The 18,550-nt window shown below is 34.4% G+C and overlaps 1 protein-coding gene across 1 annotated transcript; it reads right to left on the bottom strand.

The window, feature by feature from the left end:
• Nucleotides 1-1,368: 1,368 nt before the first annotated feature.
• LOC109788924 (transcription factor MYB58) lies at nucleotides 1,369-4,331 on the bottom strand. The gene is made up of 4 exons (XM_020347791.3): nucleotides 4,153-4,331; nucleotides 3,840-4,063; nucleotides 2,809-2,938; nucleotides 1,369-2,508 (listed from the first exon to the last, which is right to left on the bottom strand). The coding sequence occupies exons 2-4, from the start codon at nucleotides 3,976-3,978 to the stop codon at nucleotides 1,674-1,676; spliced, it is 1,104 nt and encodes a 367-aa protein (XP_020203380.1). The 5' UTR covers nucleotides 3,979-4,063; nucleotides 4,153-4,331; the 3' UTR covers nucleotides 1,369-1,673.
• Nucleotides 4,332-18,550: the final 14,219 nt, after the last annotated feature.

Here is an 18,550-nt window from a genome sequence, read left to right on the forward strand (position 1 = left end):
TGAAATACAAGCATTAAAATGGGTAGTTCACAAATATCCATTGAGTTTCATGTTCATTCCTACATATGAGTTTGAATGTGTGTTTTAACTCCACATAACTAAAGCAGCATTTTCCAATAAAAGCTAAAGCAATAAATCACTTAAGATACAATAAATTAAGAGAGCATTAAGAGAAGAGTAAAAACACTATTGAATATAATGAAACATATATTAATGAAGTAAAGTGAATACATGATGTTCAACTATAGTTACATCCAATCTCAATGAGTGGGAGTTTAGCTACAATCATCTATTTTGTAACCACTAAAGATGGAGAAGGATCGAAAAAGTGAGGAAATGCAACTCTCTTAGGATGTTCCCAACCTCTAAGAGTTTTGCCAATAGTACTGTTTGCAATAATGCCTTTGAATCCCTATTATAGAACATTCTTTATGTCTCATAAGTCCAGGCATTCACTAACTTTCGCTCAGCAACCAAATTGGCTCATTAAGCTAGAAAAGTCTTTGTTGCTCCAAGATTGTCTCACTCAACACCCATGTCTCCCTCAACAAGAGAAACTTTGTGTTTTTGTCTCGCTGAGCCAAAAAGGGCACATTGAGCAAGTCACTTGATCTGTGTTGGTCATCGAATTCTCACTTAACGACCACATTCTCTTTGAGCGAGCAAACTTCTTTATGGCTCTACATCATGCAACCCTTGCTCAACAATTGGATTGGCTTACTAAGTGAAAATCCAACTTCAACGATCCCAATTTTCTTATTGATTCTCTAAGTGTCAACGTTTGCAACTTTCTTCATCTTCAACTTCTCTAAAAAAAAGAGTTATTCATATGTGAGATTTAAGCCAATATTTATAAAAAATTTCAAAGAAATGTAAACTAAATGTACTTATATCAAAAAGAGGTTAACAACACTAAAAATAAGGAAAAAGAAAGATAAGTGTTATGATTTACACACTTGATATTAAGTAAATCACACAATTGTCAACTTTCTAGAGGGTTGTAGAACCGATCTATAAATGCAATACTTGGAATATCTGACTTAGCTTTTAACCAAGTCCAAGAAAGAAATTTAATGGTTTCCATTAGTTGTAGAAATTCAAAGGAAGCTTATTGAAAGATAATGTTATTTCTTTGCTACCATGTAGACCACACCACCACATGCCACAACAACATCGAGTTCCTTTTATTCTCTTTTTCTTTAACTAGTCCTTTATGTTGTGTATTGTGATTTAACTCCTAAATTATATCTTAAATATCATGTGTGTTGTAATAAATTATTATTTTCAAAATTGAAAAATAATGAAAATTTACATAAAGAAGACATAATATTATTCGAAATTCAAAAATAAAAGATAGATGTGCACATATTTGACAGAATATAAATTGACTTTTATTTCTTCTTTTTTTCTTACTTTAACTAATGACATTATTTTAAGGGACTTCAATTTTCCGATTATTTAATACATTACATTGCATATATGTGCTTCAATCTATAACCTATTCTAACATTATTTTGTGGAGGATACATGAAACTATCATACATCAAATAGACCTAATCTGCTCGATTAATTTACCATAGTCAGTATTCCTAAGTAAATCACAATTTGATGATTCTCAAATGGACTTGTATGTTTTTCAACTATTGGTTTGTATTAAACTAAAGATTATTATTCTAAGACCAAGATGGCCATAATTGAATGTAACCAAAGTCTAATTCAGCTTCTGGTGTTCTCATGTCATCGAGATCAAATGTCTGAGTGTGGTCTATTTCTGGCCCAACTTCATAATTCTTTGGTAAGAAATGATCCTTGTTTGACTCCTTTATTTCACCTACAACTCCAAACTTATTCTCAAAATCATGGGGCCACTGTGTGACTTTAACATCTTGAACTATCTCTTCTTCAAGTATAACGTTTTGGCTTGCTGGGAACTCACTTAATTGGACTTCATTTGATTGAAAAGATCCAAAGTTATCGTCATCTAACAACTTGCAAAAATCATAATCTGATTCCCATGGTATTTCAAACAGGTGGTTTGGTTTATCCACCTCTTCCAATATACTACCAAAATCATAGGATCCTAGGTAGGATAATGGAGAAGCCAATAGTTGTTCTGCTTTGCATGCAACATCCTGGCTTGAGGTTGCAATATTTGACTCAATTGATGATAATGAAACTGATGACTCTTTTGGATTCTCAGTGATGATGATAAATTCATTGGATACTTGTTTCTCTAAATCTTGCTCAATTTTATCTGTCTCTTGTGATGGTTGGTCATTAAATTCACTACCAAGTGTTGTGGTCTTTGGTGAATTTGGTCTCTCATTTGAGAAAAATGATTCAGATGAAGAGGAAAAGGAGGAAGTTATTGATGAATCTGGCTTGGACTCATCTGCACTTGAATTTAAGCTTTTTTTTGCAACCGATCTTTTCTTTAAGTGGGTATTCCACACATTCTTGATCTCATTGTCAGTCCTACCAGGCAAACGTGATGCAATCTTTGACCACCTGAAACCAATTTGTGTAGAAACCATAACTAGATATAATTAAGATAAAACTTAGGTATAGTAGTTGTTGTTCTCTGACCAAAGTTTAAATTTTACCTCTGTATTATATATTTACATTTAATACAGGTCTTATTAATATACATGTACACATACTTTCGAGATAAAACTTGAACTTCAAGAAACTGTACTTAAGTTTTGTTAACATAATTATGCCATAAAATGAGTAGGAAAGAAGCCAAAATAACATTACAAGAAATTATCTTTATGATTAATTTGAAGGAAAAAAGAAAAGAAGACTTACTTATTTCCCAAGGCCTTGTGTAGCCTTATTATGGTTTCCTCTTCCTCCAGTGTAAAACTACCTCTCTTCACATCAGGCCGAAGGTAATTGATCCATCTCAGACGACAACTTTTCCCACATCGCAAAAGGCCTTAATAAAGTTCACATATTAAGTATAAGTGAGAGCAAAGTACACTGATATTATAATACTTCAATTTCTTGACATCTTAGTTTAAAAGGCATGAATATTGCAAAGAAAAAGTGGGATCAAAGAGAGAGGGTTCTGGTGGAAGATAGTGAAAACGGAGAAGAAAGGGCCTAGTTACTACTACGTTACATGTGGATACATTATTTGACAGGGATGTCTCAATTGATGACTCTTTAACTATTTAAGTCCTCAAAAAATTCAACACACTTTGTTTTTAGCATTAATGAATGGTAGGTGAACATGCATTATCAGAAATTAGTGATTTAAAATGTGTCTGATTTTCTCTAACAATGATTTCAGATGTCACAGTTATAGGTAGGAAAGGAGGGTCCACAGTCACATATTGGTGACCATTCTTTCTAACTTATGTTACTAACATGGGTTAAGCCAAATGTTACCAATTTCTGCCAAACTATCATGTCTTCATTCCTTTTACTATTCTCAATTAATGAATTTATTTAATTTGAACCACAAACCAGGTAGCAGAGAATTGGCGGTGAATGAAACAAAAAGTGGGTGAAACCATGCAAATGGAGAAATTTGATTTATCACAAACCATGTTTCCAGAGAATACCAAATTTTCATATATGGTTATACAATAATGCAGATTAAAGGATGGAATATGAAAATTGCAATTTATACAAAATGAATGAGATCATATACAAAAGGAGATTGAAACTTGAAATTAATGTCTCTTATGGTCTGTTTAGATACAAATTATAAGTGTTATATGAGAATCTCTCTATTCGTGTAGTAGAAATTTTTTTGAAAACACTTTTAAACTTATAAATAAACATACTCTTATTAAGATATTATCAAGATAAGACATTACAGAAACACATACCTGCTTGTTTTGGGAGAGCACGCCAATTTTCATGGCCATACTTTTGGATGAAAGCAATGAGCTTAAGATCTTCTGAAGGGCTCCAAGGACCTCTCTTAACTTGACTCTTATCACAGCATGGTGCTCTTCCTCTTCCCATCTTATCACAAATACCCTCAGTTTCTATTAATATGTTATATGAACTCTTCCAATATCAATGGCCTACCCTCTCTGATGTTTCTCTCCTATATATACATTGGAAGCATTCATCAGAAATGGATTACAAAATCAAATGAAAACCAATATCCTCAAAAATAAATTTAAATGTGCAAACCTGCTTTCTCCAATACCAAATAGTGATTTTAGAAACAGAGACGTTGCATGGCTGTGTCCTGTGTGTGCTTGGAGTTTCCTTTAAGGAAAAGTAACTTTGGTTGGACATGAAACTCTGATATTTGATGTGTTAAACCTACTATCATAGTTAATATAATAATATTCTAAAAATGCAATGAAAATGACATGAATTCGGAAAAGCGTATGCCAAGAGTTTTCACATTGTTAGTGGTGTGAAAGTGAGTTAATCACTCGTAGAAAACCTAAGATGTAATCAACATTACTTGTGTTTATTATTATTATTATTATTATGATTATGATTATTATTAAATGAGCAGCTATTAAACGTGGTTTGAAATGAAAGTTTGTCTAATTACTCCATCCGTTTTTTATTCAAAGTCGTTTAAGATTTTGCACGAGACTTAAAGAAATGATTGATATTTTAGTTTTCAAAAATATTTATTACGTACTTTCCTATTCTACCCTCTATTTTTTTTATAGTATTTCGTTGGAAACATATTGCCTTTTTAAATGTAACATTAACTTTACATAAGTAATTAGAGAAAAAATAGATAGACATTAGAAATAAATAGACACATTGTTCAGTAAACATACATTAATTATCAAGGATAAGAATGAGAAGAAAAAAAGTAATAAATCATTGATTTTAGTAAAATGACAATGAAAAAAAAATGACAAATTCTAACAAAATGACTATGAATAAAAAACAGAGGGAGTATACAAGAGAAAAAGGCCTATCCTTTTTTGTCCTTTTACTGGTAGTGACAAAACATAGGGACAAGTTCCTCTCATAGGAACTCTTTGATTTTGAGAAATTATAATGGGAGACGGAACTATACACGTGGTTAATGTTTATATGGCACAAGTCGAGTTTTCGGCAAATACTCGTAAAGTGGAAATAAAAAATGAAAATGTTTTAGTGATGAATCATTGAATCATGAAAAGTTAATTATATTTGTATGATTTAGAGATGAACTTTTAGAATCAACTTCTATGAATATAAGAGGTGACTTTTGAGTTATAGATTTTGAAAAAAAATTATATAAATAATATAAAAATAATTATTTTAAACGTTTGGATCGATCTGGAGTGATGACCTTATTAAAACTAATAAAACTTAAAAAAGAGATTGAGATTTCAAGCAATCAACAGATTATATGATTTTTTTCATGAATAAAAAATAATCTACACATTGTGATTTTTATTAGTCAAATATTATTTTAATATTATAAAAATCAAATTTGATAATTAAATACTATTTTATGTTTGTTAGATGTGACTTTCTCTTTATTTATGGACTTATTTAAATAAATATTTTATAAAAAATTTAGAAAATGTTAATAAGTGCCAGCACTTGCTAATATGTTAAAAATAAAAAATTGTAATATATATATATATATATATAATTTATTAATAGGCAGTTGTTAGCCAGGCATTTTCTAACCAGAAGAAAACATATCCTACCATGAAGCTGAGCTTGAGCTCGACATCACAGCTCAGATTAACATGGGACACGCGCTGCGTGACATCGACCAGGAGAAAGGCCCATCATCTATTGATCTCGGGCCCAAGGTCCCGATAAACCCTAATTCACACTAAGGTACGTGCATTACTTTACGCTAAGCTAGGGTCGAGTTCGAACCTTGGTACGAATTACTCTATGTTAAGCTAAGGTCGAATTCGAACCTTGGTGCACATTACTTTACGCTAAGCCAGGGTCGAGTTCGAACCTTGGTACGAATTACTCTATGTTAAGCTAAGGTCGACTTCGAACCTTGGTGCACATTACTTTACGCTAAGCCAGGGTCGAGTTCGAACCTTGGTACGAATTACTCTATGTTAAGCCAAGGTCGAATTCGAACCTTGGTGCGAATTACTTTATGTTAAGCCAAGGTCGAATTCGAACCTCGGCGCGAATTACTTTACGATAAGCCAAGGTTGAATTCGAACCTCGGTGCGAATCACTGTACAACAAGCCAAGGTCAAATTCGAACCTTGGTGCAAATTACTCTACAGTAAGCCAAGGTCGAATTCGAACCTTGGTGCAAATTACTTTATCCCAAACTAAGGTCGAATTCGAACCTTATCAAAAAAGCAAATTATATACACAAACAAGTTCGTTAACACAAAATAAGAGTTCAGAAAGAGAGAAAAATAAACTAAGCTATTACAAAACAGCGGCCTAAGCTGTGGTATTCTCGCTCGAGCTATCAGGGAGGTCATCTTCCTTCACCAGCCGCCCAGCTCAGACCTCTTTCTCTACGTGCATAGCAGAAAGGTCGACCCCGGGCGCAAGTAACCTCGCTTGACGAGCCGCCTTGACAAAGCCCTTCTTGTGCTCCATCAAAACAGCTCGCTCGGTCTCAACGAGCCTCCTCTCTAGCTCCGCCTTAGTCGCGACAATCTTATCAAGGTCCGCTCTCAAGGCTCCGTCCTCCTCCTCCTTGCCAGCAAGCAGCACCTCGTCGCAGAGATGTCTCTCAGCCGCCTCCGCCAGCTCAGCCTTCAGCACCGAGACCTCATCCTCTAGCGAGCGTGCCCGGCCTCGAGCAGAATTAGCAACCTCCTGCAGCTCGCCCATCTGGACAGCATAAACCTCATTAGCCTTCAGAGCAATCTCCAAAGACTTCTGAGTTTTCGCAAGATCCCTCCTTGTGGCTTGCAGCTCGGCCTCGTTCTGCCTCTTGGCCTCGCCGAGAGCGGCCCCTAAGGCCTTGTTCTCCTCCTCCAAAGGCTGAACTCGGCTCCTGGCACTCTCGAGATCCCCTTGCAGCTTCGACCACTTGCGCTTCCAATGGTCGATGATGGTGATCGATCTCTGAATGAAGACCTCTGCAGAGTCCAAGCCCTCCACTGCCCCGACCTTCTCAATAATTGCCTTGTCAGTCGAGCAGAGCGAACCTCGCGGGTAGAAGGTCTCGGCAGTCATCCCTGAACTCCACATCGAGTCCACATCAGATGACATGCTCACATGATCCCTGGCGGAGGCGGAGGCGGTACAGCGGTTGCAGGGGTCAACGTAGGTGCCCTAGAGCTCGGCCCCTCTATGCGGGCCTCGACAGGATTTGAAGAGGGAGTCGCTTGCTCAGCAGTTGAGGCATTCAACCCTGGCGCCTCTAAGCTCGGCTCCATCCGCGCCTCGGCGGCAACTGGCATAGGCCCCGCCTACATAAAGCACGAAAATTCTCCAAGTTATTAAACAAGAAAATCACACGACGTGGAAGAAAAACCATAAGAGGAAAAATACAAACCTGCGCCTCACGAGTGACCTCCTCCACAGCAGCTCGGGATGATCCCCCAGGAGGAGGACTTCCAGTTAAGTCGACTGCGTCGGCATTAGTAGCCTTCGAAGTCACCTCTTCAGCATCTTGAGAGGCAGAGGTCCCCCCGACCTCCTTCTCTCCCCTCTTTCTTTTTTGGCGAGTTTCAAGGGGAGCAACCTCCTCCTCGAGGGGCTCAAGAACCTCGATCTCGGCAACATTGTAGCGGGCTTTCAGCACGCGCCACTTGCTTATCTCCATTATACCTGCAAGCACAAAAGTCAAATACATAAAAAAAATGAAAGAAGCCCTGACGACTAAGGATGATGAGATACTCACTCTCTAGACCCCTCTCCTTGTTCGCCGAGTTAGCAAGCGACAAGACGAGCTTTCAATCCAAGGAATGTGGGAGCACGACTAGGTTGGTAATGGCCACAGTATCCGAAGCCGTTAGCTGAAGACCGCCGACCCGTTGAACTTGATTGGATCTTGCTGCCAGTAGAGAGGGAAACTCGGCAACCCGTCGAAATGGAATACTTCATCCTTTAGCGGGTCGACCTCTTTAGGCAGAACTCGGAAGAACTCCTTCTTGAATCTCTTGTATGACTGGGAATATAGCGAAAACAACCCCCCAAGCTTACTCCCATTCAAAGAAACCCAACCATGGGGAGGCTCACCCAACTTAAGTTGGTAGAAATGGAGAAAAACAGGCAGTGACAACCCTATTCCTAGGGTCGAGCACAGGACTTGAAAAGTCCTAAAAAAAACCCCAACTATTGGGGTGAAGCTGGCAAGGAGTCGCGTTGATAAAATTTAAAATATCGCACTCGAACTGAGTGAAGGGTAGGCATACACCTAAATCCCTTAAAAAACACTGGTACATGTAGAAAAAGGGGGGATTAGAAGTACCTCCCATATACACATGCTCGTTGAGCTGACAAGGCTCGAGTCGGATGAGCTTGGAAATGGATCCTTGGCAGATCCTGAGTGATTTCCACATTGCATTAACCTCAAGAAATCATTTGAGGATGCTCTAGAACTCTCCGAAGTCCCCTCTGACCCATTCATAGTCAGTGATGACGGGGAAGGAATCCCTAGGGTTATTCTCACCCCTTTTCTTTTCAGCAGCGACCGTCTCGTCGGCCACCACTTTGCCGCGCGCCTTTCCCTTGCCCTTGGCCGGCGCAGAAGGTGCGACACCACTATCACCAGCCATCGAGAATAGAAAAGGCTAGAAAAAGGAGAAAGATGAAGAAAGAAGAAGAGGGAGACCAGTGGAGAGGAAGAACGGGAAAGAAGAGATCAGAAAAGAAGTACCTGGTACTCCTCCTCAGAAAGTGACCTTAATGGTGACTGGGTTGCCGGAAACGGCGACGACAGAGTCAGACAAAGACGATGAAAAGAAATGTGCAGAGTTCGGCGTGCATGAGAAGCCAAGAAAGAAAAGGAGTGGAAGAGTAAAGTGAAGGGGAGAGCGCGAAGGAGAAAGGGAAAAAGGGGTTTCCTAAAATTAAAACGGAAGCGACATGTGGAGAGAGAGGAAAAAAACTGACGACACATTAATGGAGCCCATTATGACGACTGCACCCATCATTACATAATCGTCACCCCCCATTAACACGTCACCCACGCGTTTCGGGAAACGAAGTGACACTTATGACACATGGCGTCACGTTAGAGAAGCGCACGCAAAGAGTCACGACCCTTCATCGAGCTCGGTATTAACTCCTCGACCCAAGGTCTTCAGAGCTCGGGGGGCTAGTGTACTATCCGTACCGCGAAGCCGAGCTTGAGCTCGGCATCATAGCGCAGATTGAAATCGGACACGCGCTGCGTGACATCGGCCAAGACAAAGGCCCATCATCTATTGATCTCGGGCCCAAGGCCCCGATAAACCCTAATTCACACTAAGGTACGTGCATTACTTATACGAGACTCATACACCTGCAAACACTAACTTGAACATCAGAGTCTCTTTTACAGGTACCACCCCCACTTTGGAGCAGCAAGCGTACCTAGCGAAGGAGGCTCACCAATCTTGTCCAAAAGATCGTCCTACGACTGATCTCTGGTAAGAACACTATTTATTATTTAAAATTTAAGAAAATACTAACTAAAATTTTCTCGATTATAACATTTATCTTATTTACAACCTTAATTATAATTTTTTTTATTTCAAAGATATAACATTAATTATAATAGTAGAAGGAATGTTAAGAAAAAATAAAAAAGACATTAATTAAGAAAAAATAAATTATTCCTTCCATCTCATAATAAGTGTCACATTATAAGAAAAAATAAGTTACAAAATAAAAAATTATAGTATCATATTAGTATTAGTCCCTTTTTTCTATTCATATTCTTAATAATATTTTTTGTGTTATATCGTTCTTAAAAAAAGGATTAATTATATAATTTTCCTTATAACCGAATCTTAAAATATATTCCATTTCCGTTTCAAATTTTTAATAATTATAATGTGTGAATATGGATAAGTTGCATTCATCTGAAATTAATATTGATATGTCTTCCATGTTGTTGCGGCATCGTAGTTATTTAGTGCACTGAGATATTGTTTGCATGGGAGTGGAAGAAATATTGCTTTCAATACTATTATTATATATTTGAGTCAAAAGCAGCCAATAGAGTTTGGCTACACTTACCTACATATATACGTAATTTCCGAATAGACCGATTCCTACAATTTTCCTTCACTTAATAACTATTTTTGATTAATCTTAGGCCAAAATTTCAAAAAGCATGAAAAACTTATCTACATTACGAAGACTTATTTTGTTTGCAATTAGTTATACAATTTTATGTATTGAATTTTCATGTAGGGTATCATAGAGATTTAAGAAAGTAAGATAGTGTTAATCAAGAAGCTGAAAAAATAGAGCATATCATTTCATAAGGGTACAACATTTTTTCTATATAGTTCATTTATTTCTGATTTTGAAAAATTGAGCCTCTGCAATTTTCATTTGTTAATTTGGTGTTTTTTGTTCGAAAAATTCAACAACAAAAATTAACGGAAATTAAAACTTTCAAATTGAATATCAGATTATATCTAATTTAAGGCACCAAATTAAAGAAAACAAAACAGGAAAAACTTTGTGAGCAAGGTACTAGTTATTAATTTATTACATTGTTCTAAGCAATACGTAATATTAGTCATTTGGGGTTGAAAATTTTAGTACTATGGTAATATATCATCATGACATCACTAATCAATAGTGTGATATATGGTGGCTTAATCTTGAAGGTTTCAAATATATATACCACACATTTTAACAACCATATACAGTGAGATTCAACGAACTCAGAAACATGTGTATAAGGTAGGTAATCAAGATGACACAAGAATTAATCAAGAAAGACCGATGTAAACGGATCACCTACAGTTCATTCTAATGGTCCATACAGTTCAAATATATATAATATTTTATTTTAAAATTAATTGTCAATATTTCATAATTTTTTTAAACCTTGGAGAAACTTCATTAGTTGAATGACTATATAAATCATTTTTATAAAGTTAAATGGAGATAGTGAAAATTTACTAGGGTTAATTTAAAGTGTTGGGTGAGTCACCTACTGATACGTCAAGTTATAAAGAAAAAATACATTACGGTATGTCTGGGCAATGATGTTAATTAGGAAAGTTACACCTCATGCACACAATGGATGAAAAATAAAGTTATCGAATTCTGCATGTCCTTGAGGTCACGAATCTCCAAGCTCACTAAGGAGATATTTCCTGTCACATATTCCACATCGTACCCCATCACAATTTTTTTTATATATATGATACATGTCATACAAGACTCACATCACATGTTCATCGCAAAAATCATTCACATTTCACACAGTTCACAGCTAATCACATCACACCTAGGCACACATGCCAAGACTTTCAAATCGAGTAACCCTCAACTTAAACTTTATGTCACGTGACCATCACATGGTCCATACACAAGCATAGCATGCATCACTTCTACTTCAATTAACCATTCAAGATACTTAAAGTTCAATCTTAGCCAACTCCTTGATTTATCATTTAACTATTCTTATAATATCACTGAATACCACAAATTATATCCCTAATGAAACACCATCAAAATACCTAAAAACTTCAGCATATAAGTCCTCACTTGTCCTTAAAAAGGCACCCCATGAGGTTCACTCTACCTCTGGTGCTAAATCCACAAAGAGCACATGTTGATCTCTAAAGGCCTTATACATAACGTGACTATGTTCATGCCCGACGAATTAGTCACAGAGAGCTCCTAAAGCTTTTATGCCCAATGTGGTGAATACCACGCTTGGTGCATGAGTCACAAAGAGTAACTTGTGCTCCTAGAGCTCTTGCGTTAGGCTACACTCAACTAGCGCCCAATATGATGATATATAGTTCATGAACACTTGCAAAAAGTGCAACTTTGCACAAGTTGAATTCTCACCCACACCCTCCACTTTAATCAATAGAAAACATGATTAAAGCCTACCATCAATTCATCAAAAACATACATCTATATCTCAAACATGGTCCAATTTCATTAATCTTCATTCTACCCTATAAATTGGATTTTCAACAGAAACTAAGGGTTTTTATAAATTCATCAATTTACCAATTCATCATCAATTACAACATGTAGAGCAAAACGAAGCAATGTAATCACAATATCAAACAATCACTCAAAACTTAAATAAAATAGGGGACTCCAAAGGTCCCCTTGATATGAACCCCGTAGGGTCAAAGTTCAACATCCCAAAATATGAAATTCTTTGTACAATTTTTATAAGAAAATAAAGAAATTAAAAAGGAAAAATATGAATTGAGGTAAGAAATGGAAGAATGGTCACAATCCCTAAAAATTGATAAGTTGAAGAAGATTTGTCACTTTAAATTAAAAAAATTAAGGATAAGAATGAAAAGTAGTTCCTAAGAACCTAGAGAGAGACAATTTTCTCAATTGAAAAAACATCCAAATTTAGATTAATTCAATTTTTCTCTCCCTTGGCATCTTATGAGAGATTCCTATTTATAGACTTAGATAGATAACAAATAGTAAATTTTCACTAACACTTCACTTAGAAATAAATTCCCACTAGCACTTATTTTTTATTAGGATTAACTTCGCATTATCCTACTAACTATCATTATGGTTTAGGAACCCTAAAGACACTAAAAATTGAGCTATACAATATAAAAGGACATTTGAATTATTTAAATAAAATAAATACAAAAATTATATTAATAATTAAGAAAATGAGCTTAAACAATTATTTAGTTAGAAAACTAAGTAATAGATCATCAACAAGACATACATAGAATGAGATTGGAAGTCAAACCTGCTACACAATAATTATCTTACACCTTAGGGTGAAATCACTTACTTTTCCTTTCCTCGATGAGTGTTAGATGAGAGACGAAGATCTTTAGGATGCACTCCTATGACCTCACATTCCCCTCAAGAGCTTTTATGTTTTGAGAGAAAGAAAACGTAGGAATAAAGAGCGTAAAATGAAACTAACGATAAACCTTCTTCACTTAACCACTTAACTTAAATATAATTCCTCACGATAAAAGATTAACCATAGTGCAACACTTCCCTTCTCTTATATTAATCAAAACAAATATAATCAAAACATCATACTCTCCAAAATAACTCATATAATAAATATTATAATTTTACAAAATCTTCCTCAATTAATTAAAAACACAAATAACTATTTTAGAAGTCTCAATTATTTTATAAAGCACATTAACTAATTAAAAATATCCTTTTATTATTTTTAGAAAACTTAATGTATAGTGATATTTTTGAAATATTTGTAAACATTACTATATTGGTCGTCACTTAACCAATATAAAATACTATTTTCTATATGTGAACCATGTAAAAAGAAATATCCTGCATGGTTTAAGAGGAAACCAATTCAAAAATGTCATTTAATTCGCACTAGAGGCTATTTTTGCTTTCGTGGTCTCATTTCATCTTCCTCGAACCTATTGTGAATGAGCCTTCCTTCAGTGATCTTTGGGCACGACGACGTCGCATTCCTTCGTTTCGTAAAAAATTGGTGATTTCAATGCTTGATATAGTAAGTGTGTCATACTTTGCATTTAAAAAAAAAAAATTGTTCGATTATGCTAGGTTAAGTGTTATTTGGCATGTTTCCTTTTATGCACATGAATATTTTGTTAAATTACCTCCATGAAGAATGTTTATGAATATTAGATTATTAGTTTGGAGTGACATGCCTTAACTAATAGCTTGATCTTTACTCAATTTAGCTTCCCCGTATAGCCTATAGTATAACTTAATTAGCCTATAGGTTATTAGTCTTTGTTAAAACTTAGGTTATATTGAAACTTAACAACCATAATTTTGGATATATTAAAACTTGGGAACTATTTTAGTCACCATTAAAACTTATTTTGTCACGATTAAAACTTAGCCCATATGAAAACTTGGCAACTATTTTAGTCCTCATCAAAACTTAACCTATATTAATACTTAGTATACTAACTATATATTTTAGTTTAATTAGGTACCCTATATACAAAATATAGGTTACCAAGATTGAAAATCAATAAAACTTAGTCTAATTTAGTCTTTTTAATATTAATTAGTAAATTAGCAATATATCTTTATTTATGCTAAATTTGCTTGATAAATTATATTTACTTTACATTGAAATTATACACTATAGATGAACATTAGTTTTTTGTTTTAGATTTAATACAAATGATTAAAGTACTAATCAATATATTGAATTTTAAATTGTGTGATTAAACATTTTAGGCTGATTGTTTTTTTTTGTGTGCGTGTACTTGGTTAATGCATAGAGAGTAAATTTTACCTTAAATTTGATGAATTTTAAATTTATCACAATCCATTTTATTCTTCAGGAGCATACTTGATTGTGATAGATTTGATGTTAACACTATCATTTCATGTACTTGGAGACTAATGCAAAATACAACTAAAATTTTGTTAAATTTAATATGAGACTTATCATATACGTATTAACCATGTATAAAGGAGGTCATCTTGAATTACATAGAGTCTCACCTTGTATAAAAAGTGAGATTTAGATGGATGGTATATTTTTGTAATGGAGTACAAACATAGTTATAAGTCAAGGTTAGATCAATTCAAGACATAAGTGAAAAGTATGAGAATGAAGTGAAATACTAGCAATGAAGCTAAATGTGAGGAAACCAGGATCTAAAAGCATTGAAGATTAAGATTGTCCAACTTGGTCTATGATATATGTAATAATACTAAAAAATAGATCAAGAGAATAAATTAATAAATTATTGAATGATTTGATTAAATAAAAAGGTTCTCAAGGATTAAGCTCTGATTCTAAAATAAAAGAGACTACTCACACATGTTCATGGTAGTTCCCCTTAAGAAAACAAGAAAGCATAAAAACAAACCTAAGAATTGAGAGAGCAAGACTCAAAATCCTCAAGTCTAGATGGTAGAAAGCAAATAAAATTATGCCTCCTCTCTCCACTCATCTACTATTTAAAGTCCTAAAAAACCCAATCCTAAAAGATAAGGAAATATAATTAAATTAAAATTAAAATTAAAAAATAGAAAAGAAATCGTGGACATTTGCACGGGCGTGCAATCGAGTTGCATGTTGTGCCAATTGTGGTCTTGATGGCTTTAATGATTGTGAGGCTTCCTCAATGAATGGCACAAGCGTGCCATTTACTGCCTCATGATTTTTCATATAGTAAAGGGTTGAAACCTTTTAAAGTTGTTCCTCTATAGGTCCATGATAATTAATCATGCTTTGATGATCCATGTAATTCCAAAATTCTTATTTTTACATCAAATCTAAACACTTTTAACCTTATATTTATATAGAAACAAAAACTACCCAAGTGTAATAGGTTCAACAAATAAAGAGAAATTTGCAACAAAGAGGACAAAGACAAACATTCATGTAAATAAAGCAAAGTAAAAATGCTTCTTAAATGTCTACAAATGCAATGCATCAAGCCCTTAAGGATAAACCATCATAACTCACAAACTATCTTTTCTTATCCTAAGATTCTATGACAATGTATGATCTAAACGCGATCTAGAGTTATACTTATGATATCAAATTAATCTAAATTTAATTAGAACTACAACTTCCATGTTCACCTTAAGAGTTGATTTTACCATCTACTATTTTTAAAAATTACAAAATCATAGTGTGTAAGCTTAAATTTGACAACTTGACTATTTCTCACTAATTTGATCATATCTTGAGTTGTAGACCTTATTTTTAAGCGATTTCAATGTCATTGAAAATCTAATATCCAAGACTACAACTTTTATAAATACCAGGAAACTCAATTTCATCATTTAAGGGTCCTTACAAGGCTCACAAGTTACAAATGTTACTTTTCTTGCATAGAATATGAGACTCGTCTTATAATTCACATAACTCGATTATTTCTTAATATTTTTTTATGTGATTCTTGAGTCTAAAATATAGTCCCAAATGTATATTTTGTAGTCTAACAAATGGAGCTCTATTTAGTTATTCACATAGAGAGAAATCACTTAAATATTGAGATATGTTCATACAAAAAATTTCATAATTAAACAAATCACACCAAATTTCCAAATCATACAACCAACTCTAACCCTCAATATTCCAACATACAACATAGTGTAATTATTATCATAAAAACATGATATTCATGGCATCTACACTCTTACTGTTGGAATATTATCATAGTTGTTACGTTCCTTATCTTTAAAATTGTATTTCAAATATTTGAATTTTTAGGATAAGTTTGTTACTTTCCTTATCTTTAAAATTGTTTTTCAAATGTTTGAATTTTTAGGATAAGTTTGTTACTTTCCTTTATCTTCAATTCCACATTTCAATTATTTGAATCTTTAAGATAAGTTTGTTTGGTTTATCTATTGGATTATAATCGTGTATCTCATATGGTTTTTATTTATTTAGTAGTGTATATATATTCTGATGTAACTCACTTGAAAATTGAATTACACATATTCTGCTAAATTATTTCTTCTTTATGGTATTGATTTTTTTTAAGCTTTACAACAATTTCGATAATCATGACTTCCACTATTACAACATCTAATACTACCAACCCAACAACCAACACTAATTCAAAGGATCTCATGGAATTCAACACTATTGTTCAGCTTCCAATCAAGTTGAACTTTTCCAATTATCTTGCATGGCATGATCAATTTCACTTCCTTCTCATTGCAAAGGACTTGTAAGGTTATGTTTCCGGTGCCACACCTTGCCCATTATCCACCATCTCTATTAGGGTATCTTTTGTCTCAAATCCATCCTACTCCTTTTGGATTAAATAGGATAAGTTTCTATATATTGTACTTCTTGGATCATGTGATGTTGAAGCTCGGGTTGTCATGGCATTTATGGATACCTTGTGTGAAGCGTGGCTTGTACTTCAACGTGTTTTTTCCAACCATTCTCACTCTAGAGTCATATCATTAAGAGAACAACTCAACTATATCTCCAAGGGTTCTAGATTCGTCATGTCATATCTACAATCCATTTGCTCCATAGCAGATGAGCTTGCCTTAATTGGTCATCCTATTGATGACTTTGACCTTGTCATCCATACTCTTAATGGCTTAGGTCAAAAATTTTGTGAGTTGATTGCTTTCATTAGAACCCATGACTCTCCTATTTGTTTTGATGAACTTTGATAAATTGCTAAACTTTGAATTATTTCTCCGATGTGAAGAAAGTCTTCAACCCTTTGTCCCAATGATTGCCGATTATACACAACGTCACAATGGAAGTAACAAAGGCCATGTCTCCAAGATCTGGTCTTCCTCAAGTGGTTGCAACAATAACTCGAATGTTATTTTTCGGTTTAGCAACAAAAAAGGTCATACTTCTCTACAATGTTACAAGCTTAAGAAAAATCTCCACAAGCATGCATCTCCTAATGTTAATGCTGTGCAAACTAGTAATCAGCCTACCATGCTCCCTTTTAAATGGATTTTCGACTTCGTAGCTAACACCACACAACCAATGATTTCAACAATCTCTTCATCAAATCTGACTAAAATGGTTCATATCACTTGTAGATTGTTAATGTTACGAAAACTATCTATTTCTCATTGTGTTCACCTTTATCCCTACCTCCATTAAACCTTTACATTTGTCCAATGTCTTATGTGTTCTTGGGGTCACACAAAACTTGGTTTTGGTTCCCCAATTATGCCAATCTAACAATGTTTCCATTGAATTTTTCCCATGGAATTTTGAGGTCAAGGATATCAACATAGAGGCGATTTTTTTGTGGGGATTGAATGATGGCAATATCTACAAACTACCACCTCCATCACCTCAATCCTTCTCACACAATTAGCATCATCCTTTCATCTTTGGCACCGATATCTTGGTCATCTAGCATTTTGCACTCTACTACATGCTCTCAAGTCCAGTCATATTTCCTTTCATGGTCCCTCTAATAAATGTTCCAATTGTCTTAGTAGTAAAAGCCATAAATTAGCCTTCAATAAATCTTCTTTAGTTAGTCATAAGCCTTTATATTTTATATTGGCTTCTACACCCTTTATTTTTATTGATTATTCTCGGTATTATGTTATTTTTATTGATCACTTTTCTAAATACTCTTGGATCTATCCAATGAAATCAAAATATGATGTTTCCCTTATTTATCCTATTTTTAAGAATCTGGTGGAAAATTAATTTGAATGCAAATTCAAAATTTGTATTTTGATAATGATGGAGAATTTTTAAAATTGAGATCTTTTTTCCATGCTCATGGCATCTCACATCTCACTTCACCTCCTCACACTCCAGAACATAATGGACTTTCAAAATGTAAGCACCATCATTTGCTTGAAAAAACTTGTGATTTAATGCAACATGCATCAACATTTTAGACATTTTCATTACAAACAGCTACATATTTAATCAATAGGCTTCCTACTATAGTCCTTAAAATGCAAAGCTCATTCTCTAAGTTATTCAATCAAAATCCCAATTACTCTAAATTAAAGGTTTTTGGGTGCCTTTGTTTCCCTTGGCTTAAGCCTTATACAAATAATAATTTTC

This window comes from Cajanus cajan, chromosome 10, assembly GCF_000230855.2.
Source record: "Cajanus cajan strain Asha chromosome 10, NIPB_CcT2T_4, whole genome shotgun sequence".
In the NCBI taxonomy this organism is placed as follows: Eukaryota; Viridiplantae; Streptophyta; class Magnoliopsida; order Fabales; family Fabaceae; genus Cajanus; species Cajanus cajan.